This window comes from Salvia splendens, chromosome 11 (assembly GCF_004379255.2).
Source record: "Salvia splendens isolate huo1 chromosome 11, SspV2, whole genome shotgun sequence".
NCBI lineage: Eukaryota > Viridiplantae > Streptophyta > Magnoliopsida > Lamiales > Lamiaceae > Salvia > Salvia splendens.
The window spans coordinates 7,475,620-7,484,960 of NC_056042.1; the positions used below are offsets into that span (position 1 = coordinate 7,475,620).

Below are 9,341 nucleotides of genomic sequence, written 5' to 3' on the forward strand. Positions count from 1 at the left end.
TCCAATTCTCTCTGCTCCAACAGATGCCGAAGTGATTTTCTTATACTTAGCGGCATCCGATCAAACCATTAGCGCGGTGCTTGTACGAGAAGAAGGCCTAAAGCAGTTTCCCATCTACTTTACAAGCCGAGCATTAAGAGGTCCAGAAACAAGGTATCAACCTCTGGAAAAAATTGCTCTGGCGTTAGTAAATGCAGCAAGGAGACTGCGGCCATACTTCTATGCTCACAAGGTATGCGTCTTAACCGATCTGCCTCTTCGGCAAGTTTTGACCAAGCCAGAAGCATCAGGCAGAATCGCCAAATGGGCCATAGAGCTGGGAGAACACTCAATCGAGTACCTACCTCGGAAAGCCATCAAGGGACAAGCCTTGGCAGATTTTCTTGCAGAGGCCAAGTTCGATCAAGCAATCCCTGTCATTGCCGAACAGAAAATTCTGCCAATGCCGAACTAGCACAGCCCTTGGAATCCGAAGTAGAGCCGCCGGACTGCTGGAGCGGATTCGTAGATGGAGCTTCAAACAAGATGGGAAGTGGAGCTGGTATTTTACTTGTCGCTCCCGACGGACACGAGGTAACCTACTCACTTCGGTTCCTATTCCCCACTACTAATAATGAAGCCGAGTACGAAGCCCTCCTGGCCGGACTCCAGTTAGCGCAAAGTCTGCTCGTCAAATCTCTCAAAGTCCATTGTGATTCACAAGTCATAGTAAATCACATGTTGGGTACAAGTGAAGCTCGTGACGAGAGAATGAAGAAGTATTTGGACAAAGCGCAAAGCATCAGCCGAAGTTTCTCCTATTTTCGGATAATCCGCATTCCCAGAGCGGAAAATAGCCGAGCAGATACCTTAAGTAAGTTGGCCTCAGATCCGAGCTCAAAGGCGGAAGAATTAATGCATCGAAGCATTGATGAAGCCGAGGTACATTCAGTATCCAGCTCGCCGAACTGGATGACGCCGATCTTGCAGTATCTGGATCAAGGACAATTGCCCGAGGATAAGAGAGAAGCTCGGAAGATCACGTGCCGAGCACTTCGGTACGAACTTCATGAAGGAGTCCTCTTTAGAAAGTCTTACCTCCAGCCGTTATTGCGGTGCGTAGGACCAGAAGAGACGGACTACATCCTCAGAGAAGTTCATGAAGGATCGTGCGGTAGCCACATCGGAGCTAGAGCTTTAGCTAAAAAAGTTCTAAGATGGGGATATTATTGGCCAACCTTGGTACAAGAAGCAGTGCAGCTCGTCAAGACATGCCCGAAGTGCCAAATCCATGCAAATATCCCAAGGATGCCGCAGACCGATCTATCCACTATGCAAAGCCCTTGGCCTTTATGCAATGGGGCATAGACATAGTGGGACCACTTCCTCAAGCTCCTCGGCAAATGAAATTCCTAATCGTTGCCGTGGACTACTTTACGAAGTGGGTGGAAGCTGAACCATTAGCTACGATAACGAGCTCGAAGGCATTGGATTTCGTCTGGAAGAACATAGTGTGCCGATTTGGCATACCCCACATCCTCATCTCGGATAACGGGACTCAGTTCACCGACAAGACGTTCAAGAATTGGTGCCAAGAGCTGAATATTCAACAGCGGTTCACTTCGGTCTCTCATCCACAAGCAAACGGACAAACGGAGGTAACAAATCGTATCCTGGTGAAAGGGTTAAAAGCTCGGTTAGAACAAGCCAAAGGACAATGGGTAGAAAATCTCCCTCAAGTCCTATGGTCCTACCGAACTACACCCACAACCTCCAACGGTGAAACTCCGTACAGTCTTGTGTACGGCACTGAAGCCGTGATTCCGGTGGAGATCGGCATACCCAGTCCCCGAACTCTAAATTTCTCAGCAGAAATGAATGACGACGGACTGAGAGCCGAGCTAGATCTTGCCGAAGAAAGAAGAGAATTGGCATGCATAAAAGCAGCCAAGTACAAGGAGCAAGTAGCCCGGTATTACAACCAAAGGGTGAAGAAGCTGCAATTTCAAGTGGGAGATCTCGTCTTGAGAAACAACGAAGTAAGCCGAGCAGAAAAGCTGGGCAAGCTCGAACCCACATGGGAAGGTCCGTATCGGGTGTCAGAAGTCCTCGGCAAAGGGTCTTACAAATTGGCTCACATGTCAGGAGAACAGGTACCCCGAACATGGCACATTTCCAACCTCAAGAAGTTCCATTTGTAAGAGACAGTCCGGTCAGTCAGTCTTGAGTCCTGTTCGGTCAATGTGCTTTCTTTGGTTTGCTTGGTCTTTGTTTGTCTCTGTGCGTTTTTGTCTCTGTGCTTTTTATTTGTCTAGGTGTGTTTTGTCTGTCTGTGCGTGTCGTCTCTTACAAATGTTACTGAGGTATCTTGTTCTTCGAAGGCTGATCCCCTTCTTAGAACATATACAAGCCAACGATTGTGAGTCAAAGCTTCTAAAGAGGATACAAGACCACAATTCAGCTTAAACAAGCAGTTCGTCTAAAACGAGCTGCAATAAGCCAACGATTGTGAGTCAAAGCTTCTAAAGAGGATACAAGACCACAATTCAGCTTAAACAAGCAGTTCGTCTAAAACGAGCTGCAATAAGCCAACGATTGTGAAGTCCAAGCTTCTAAAGAGGATACAAGACCACAATTCAGCTTAAGAATCAAGCACTTCGTCTGAAACGAACTGCAATAAAGGTCCGATTCACGCGATAAAACTTGCCTGAATTAGGACAAGGGAAAGTCCGATCCACGCGATAAAACTCGCCGAATTAGGACAAGGGAAAGTCCGATCCCCAAATTAGGACAACGGAAAGTCCGATCCGAGCGATAAAACTCGCCAAATTAGGACACAAACCAAGTCCGGTCTTATGAAGTGAACGACAAACATCAACTTACCCCGTACCTTTATCCAGAATGCCGAAGTGATTCACTTCGCTTTTCGGGGGGGGTAGTGATGGAGTACGTACTAAACAAGCCCAACAGCAGTAAAGCCCATCAGCCTAAAGCCCAAGAAAGAGTATCAGTTCGGCATGACTAAAGAGTATCAGAGTTCAGTTCGGCACGACCAAAGAGTTCGGCCCCAGCCTACAGCTCGGTAAAAGCCAACCAATCAAACTCTGCTCTCAGGTCGGCATCAAGCTCTACTCTCAGATCGGCAAAAGCTGCTCGGCAATAATTCAGCAGTTCGGTCTCAGTATTCGACCGAACTAGGAGATAGTGGACTCATGCAGGATTTCCACCTCCACTACACCCACGATCTATTTAGTGGTGTCAAGCAGTCATTAACTCATGCAGGATAGTGGACCCATGCAAGATCGCCACGATCTCCACGACATCCACTACCTAGTAAATAGTGCTGCATGCCACGATCTTGGTTCAATGTATAAATAGAACCTAGATCAGATAGATAAGGTTAAGTTCTAAGAAGCTCTCTAGAGATAAAACATCATATAGCAAGTCTGTGTTGTAAGCTGTAATCCCATATCAAGCAATACAATCTTGCCCTCCCTTCTTCCCGTGGACGTAGATTTACTTCAGTAAATCGAACCACGTAAATCTCTGTGTCGTGATCTGTATTTTCCAGCATTCATCACCATCAGAAATTCGCGGATTCATCATGCGTATTATCTTTTTTTTTTGGTATTAAGGGCATCTACAATTATAATGGTATAGGAGCACAATTCCACTTTTTATCGCATCCCTTACTTAAGAGACAACACATGCAACCATGCATCCCTTACCATCTATTGCCTTCACTATTTGTTTATTCATGGGTCCTACTATTTCATTTATACAATTAAATGCAATCAATAAAAAATATTTTGTTAATAAAACTTAATTAAAAAATTGAAAAGTACATTACAATTCCTAAAACTTAAAAAACTATAGTATAATTTAAAATTATAATAAAATGTACTCTAAATGCAAATGAAATTTTTAGAGGGAAAAATGAGTGATAAAGTAGTTTTGTAGTGTGAAAAATTAGTATGTTATGAATGAGATTATTTATAGATGATTTTGGATGAATTGAATAATAAAGAAAAAAATAGTAATAAAACAGTAATACTTGAAAAAGGGGAAATTTTATTAATTTTAATTTTTTCCCGCTTTAAAAAAAAATTAATTAAATGCCGAAACCGACTATTTTTTTCTTTATTATTCAATTCATCGCTAGTAGCCGGTGACGCCACTCGCAGAGGCAAGTGGGGCATCACGGCTACTAGCGATGATTGAATAATAAAGAAAAAAATAGTAATAAAACAGTAATATTTGAAAAAGGGGAAAATTTTATTAATTTTAATTTTCCCGCTTTAAAAAAAATAAAATTTTAATTAAATGGCCGAACGACGCCCATTCGCAGAGGCAAGTGGGCATCACCGGCTACTAGGGAGCGCCATGTAAATAAGAAACACTTTAAGATTAACACTGCAACCTTTAGCCAAAGCTATAACATTATCTATGCATTTCATGATTTCATTTCATGTGGCATCAACGCAAGTTACAATCTTTTCCGACTAATTTATCCCTTTCTCTAGGAGAAGTCCACCAATGGGGACAATCGAAGTGGCAAACCACGATACTCATAGGCTATATATGTCTTCTATGTTTCACAACTAGTCAACTACATCAAGGCAAGGGCAATTCTCCACACCACATAGGGCCCTCCTCTAGAGCAATATCCAAGTACGTGGAAGAAGCTTTGAGATCAAATGAAAAAGGAAATAGAGGCGTTGGCTCGGAATAGTACTTGGAAAAAGTGCCAATTGCTATAAGGAAAATACAATATAGGTGGGTCTTCACCGTAAAACAAATATCGAATGGATCTATTGAGAGTCATAATAACAGATTGGTAGTGAAAATACGTACACCAATAAGAGAAATAATTTTGTTTACTATTTATTAAACAAGTTATGTAGTTGATATAAACATTAATAATAATAAAACAATACAAAAATATAATATAATGTTGATAAAATTTCATTTTAAAACTCTGCTATTTATTTTAAAAAATATTTTTTTTGATTTTATTATTTCATTAGCTACATTAAATCTCATCGTTGAATTCTTTAATTAAATATCGTTGTAAGAATTATGGAAATAATATCGTTGGATCTCCAACCATTGATAGAAATTATGAATTGATAGAAAAGAAGACATACATAGTAACTTGATTTGGTGCTGCGACGCATGGTTGTTTATTAATACTAATAGTTATTTTTGTCTACTTTTTCAATATTGACTGCTCTTTCGACTTTATTGTTTCTAACCTTATAAACCATGCATTGCATGTCTATCACTTATCTAAATGTTTCAATCTTATTATTTGCATATTTTAGACTCCCGAAACTGAAAAATACCCGTAACCGTTAAAAGTGGCTTGGGCTCTATATCAAAATCTCGATTTTGTCACTACATAATTCAACGTTCAACGTTCGATGTATTCGATAGTCTCAGTGGCAGATCCATGATTTGAAAACGGATGGGGCGGAATATATATTACTAGCTCATCGGAGGTAAATATAGGTAGCGGACGTGACATTTTTACGCCTAGATAAGGAGAAATTAGTCGCACGGAGTGGGCGGTAGCGACACTTCTGTATAAAATCATGGTTTATCAAAGCTAGAAATATTTGAGGGCGAGGGCGAGGGCGAGGGCGACCATTTTATCATATAATTAGTGTTCATCACTAACTCAAAATCACACGCTTTAGTATGGAGCGAACCCCAGCAGCTTGTGCCATGGACTGGAGCATTCAGCTCCAAAAAGACCTTCGTTCAGATATACCAGGTAACTCCACCAACTTCACATACATTTATAAATTAATTCTCTGCAAAATTGATTCATTTCTTATGGTTTAGGAAAATCAATTGATGCCTTACAAGAAATCGGCAGGCGGCTTCAGCGGTGGAACAAGGATCCAAAGCTGACGTTTGCAGAGCACACGATGTTCGGCTTATTCCCGGAAGAGGATAAGCTGTTCCTCAATGCTATATTACTGTGTCTGGCCGATGCGTTTAGTTCAGGGGACAAACACACTAAAGAATGCGTAGTTAGAATTTTTATGAAAATTAAGAGGAGGGGAAATAGAGATGCTGAGGGCATTTTTAGCAAGGAAATGTTTGAGAATCAATTGGAGTTGTTGACCAGAGTGAAGGAAGTGTTTGATGAAGGGGATACTGAGGAAAGAGCACTCTCTTTGCGGCTGTTTGGTTGCTGGGCTTATTTTGCAAAGGATTGTCCGGATGTGCGGTATATTGCGCTGTCAAGTTTGGTTACTGGTGATGTTCTTGAGGTATGCTGATGAAGCATTATGTATTATCTGACGGATTTTAGCTTTTATGCGAAGTAGTAACAGTTTAGTTCTGTATGTAGGAACTTCTCATTTATTGATTTTGTTTGTAAAATGATTCCTTGTTTTTGTTGCTCATTTAATGTATAACTATCTGAGGTGGGTGCATATAGTGACTGATAATGTTACAAAAATTGTTCCAGATTATCTTAATTTTTTTTCTATAGTTTACAAAACTTTTTGCTGCTTTCTGCAGGTGAAGGCTGCTTATTTTGCTGCAGGCTACTTGTCTGAGACGTCAGATGACTTTGCAGTTGTTTTCTTGGAGATGCTTAGGACAACAGTCTCGTCACAGGAGAGTTCAGAAGACATAAAGTTAGCTGCAGGACGTGCATTCGCCAAACTGTGGTGCTCGTTTTCAATTGCAGAGAATGCATACAAGGTTCAACATCTTCCCACCTCTATTAGATGCATTAGTTGTTCTTTACGCTGTGACATGGATTTATTTTTCTCACATATCTAAGCACGTTGAGGACAACTTAAACATAAAATAAGAAAGAAGTGTGAAATCCTATGTGGAGCTATCACTTTTCGTTTTACATGGGCATAACTACGTACAGTTTGTGCATGTTTTTGAGATATTATGTGTTTGTATTTAGAGCTCACTTTTATATTGCATTGCAAGTTTTCAACTTCTAAATATACTTCTTATAGTTAGGTTTGAAGCTTCTCATGGATTCTTCAGAAGATGACTTCTCAGCTACCATGCTAATCTCACTTTCCAAAATTGCTTCTCGTTGGATGCTTCTAGTTCCTACTCAGGTGCCTTTTCATATGACTTGGATGTATCTTATCAATCAATTGCCTATAGTTTTTTGAATATCTGGATGTCAATTTCTATTTTTTCTTCCTTTCACAGCCTATAAATGAATTCAAACTTGTCTTCAAGAAAAGAGACTAAGCTCAATGTACAGAAATGATTTATTGGCACAATTTATAATCTGTGGAGGGGTGGATAACTGGATATCAATATTCAATTATACTCAACCCAATGTACTTATTAAACTGGTTGTACAAATTTGATATACAATAACACTATTAGTCAGTAATCTTATTTGCTTCTATATATTAGTATCTTGCTTATTTGAGTTTGTAATTTCTTATTTCTTGTTGTAGTTTGAATTGCTTACACTGTTTCAAAGTGAAGATAGATCTTTGCGCATGCAAGTGACATCTTTGAGATGCTTCCGCCTTTTATTAGCAAGAGAAGTTTGTATTGTTCCTTCAAATGCAAGCACAGTCCATAGGGTATTCGGCATCCTACACAGATCTGAACTTCAACCGACACTGCAGCTTGAATCTCTAAGACTTTTATATAAGTATTGTTGCTGCATTACTAAAATATGGCCTCAGTATATTCATAGAGTCCCTCACATCATCATATTTTGCAGATCCTTCTGATCAATTTCTCCATTATTCCGTGCATGGAGATTCCTGAGCTTTTCCAGAAGCTGTTTGTGGTCGTTAAAAATATGCTAAAATCATCAGTGCAATCAAACAGAGTTTTCGCTGTTAATGTTCTAGCAGATCTTTCAGGAAAAGTTTTGGGAAGACAAGATATGTGGTCAGGTGGATCAGGTTGTACTCTGGCATCCCAGGTGATCTCTTTCATCCTAGATCAAGTCATATCTCTCGTGACACCATTAATTGGTAATAATATGGCTGACTTTGCTGTGGAGTTTGAGGTTAAAAGCTTGCTGAAAACTTTATTCTGATTGAGAAATGCCCAAAGCTTCATTGCCTAGTACTCAATAGTGCATGTTTATTTGTATGTAATTTGATGAAGATGATCGACAAAGAATCAGAGAAAACAGTCTTGTCAAATCCCCATATGACAGTGTATGTTAGCAATGGCAAAACACTGGTTGAATCAAATATCATTCTCACTATGTCAAAAATCATGGCTATTTGTTTGGAAAACCTTGAATATACAGGTACTGAAACAAGCCACAACTTGGATTTGATGCATTGAAACTTCAAGTAGAAATTGTATGCCATTGTAGCTATATAGGTAGCTACACTAGGCTGATGAACTTTCTATTATTGCACTTACATTCTGCCTTTATCTGCATGAAGAATTTGACAGAGGACTTGTTGTCACCTTGTAGAGCTCTAGTTTGTCCTGTGCTTCTTCCATTCTTGAGTTTGATAAATCTACCTTGGGTTGTGCAAATGAGATTTTAGAAGGAAATAATTACTGGTGTGCTTATAAGGCTGGAAAAAATGCTGCCTGTCAGGGTGCATGGTCCACTGCTGCTTTCATATTTGAGCAGCTTATGAAAGCAGTTAAATCTTCTTCCTGTTGCAGCTGGGTTAAAATCTCTGTCTTGGTTCTCTACCTCAGAAAAACAGATTCAGCTGTTCTTTTTATCTGGCCAAGGCACATGTATCATCCCAGGTGGAAGTGGTTTACGTGAAAGGTGTCAGTGCATTGAGGACCCAAAGTTACAAGTATAGGGAAATTCTTCTTAATGGTTATGATACAATTCTTTGTGCTGAAGAAATTCTTCGAGCCCCTGATATGGGCCATATATTCAGTTTCCAAAGATGTTTTTGACCCTTAGAGCAAAGGTTTTGAAAAAAGTTGCTGATATGATGCAGTTACTTGATTCAGTTTCATCTATCCAGGGTGGCACTGGTATGGTAGAGTGTTAGATAGAGGTACTCTTCTTTTGCCCGAAACTTCTTTGAAACTTGGCTCCTTCATTAACTCTGTTATGGAGGCATCATGCCATATGAAAAGAAATTGGCTGAAGAATCTGATATGCTTTTGACATCTTTCATGGGTATGGACAGACAAAGTGTAATGAGTGTTTCTACACTTGCATTGAATTGCTCAGTTATGGCCTTTACTGCTGGTTTTGCTTTTCTAGTTCCAGACTGGTGTTCTTCGGAAATTTATAAAGTTTCTAAATCTAGATACCTAGATGAGACTTTGCATGCCTTGCTCATTGAAGATCTTCTTGGGCGATTTAAGCATATAGGTCGCAAGACTAGGGAAAATCTCCTATTCCTTCTGAAGCC

The 9,341-nt window shown here is 39.9% G+C and overlaps 1 protein-coding gene and 1 pseudogene across 1 annotated transcript; both read left to right on the forward strand.

Moving 5' to 3' along the window:
* Nucleotides 1–5,613: 5,613 nt before the first annotated feature.
* On the forward strand, nt 5,614–7,718 carry LOC121754365 (integrator complex subunit 7-like). The gene is made up of 5 exons (XM_042149743.1): nt 5,614–5,755; nt 5,827–6,260; nt 6,514–6,699; nt 6,972–7,079; nt 7,434–7,718. Exons 1-5 carry the CDS (start codon nt 5,680–5,682, stop codon nt 7,716–7,718), a joined length of 1,089 nt encoding a protein of 362 aa, XP_042005677.1. The 5' UTR covers nt 5,614–5,679.
* Nucleotides 7,719–7,741: 23 nt separating this feature from the next.
* LOC121754366 overlaps nt 7,742–9,341 on the forward strand; it is a 10,817-nt pseudogene continuing 9,217 nt past the window's right edge.

Coding starts and splice junctions, on each gene's coding strand:
- LOC121754365 (XM_042149743.1), top strand. CDS start 5,680: ATGGAGCGAACCCCAGCAGCTTGTGCCATGGACTGGAGCATTCAGCTC. Junction 6,261..6,513: donor TTACTGGTGATGTTCTTGAG/GTATGCTGATGA, acceptor TGCTTTCTGCAG/GTGAAGGCTGCTTATTTTGC. Junction 7,080..7,433: donor TGCTTCTAGTTCCTACTCAG/GTGCCTTTTCAT, acceptor TTCTTGTTGTAG/TTTGAATTGCTTACACTGTT.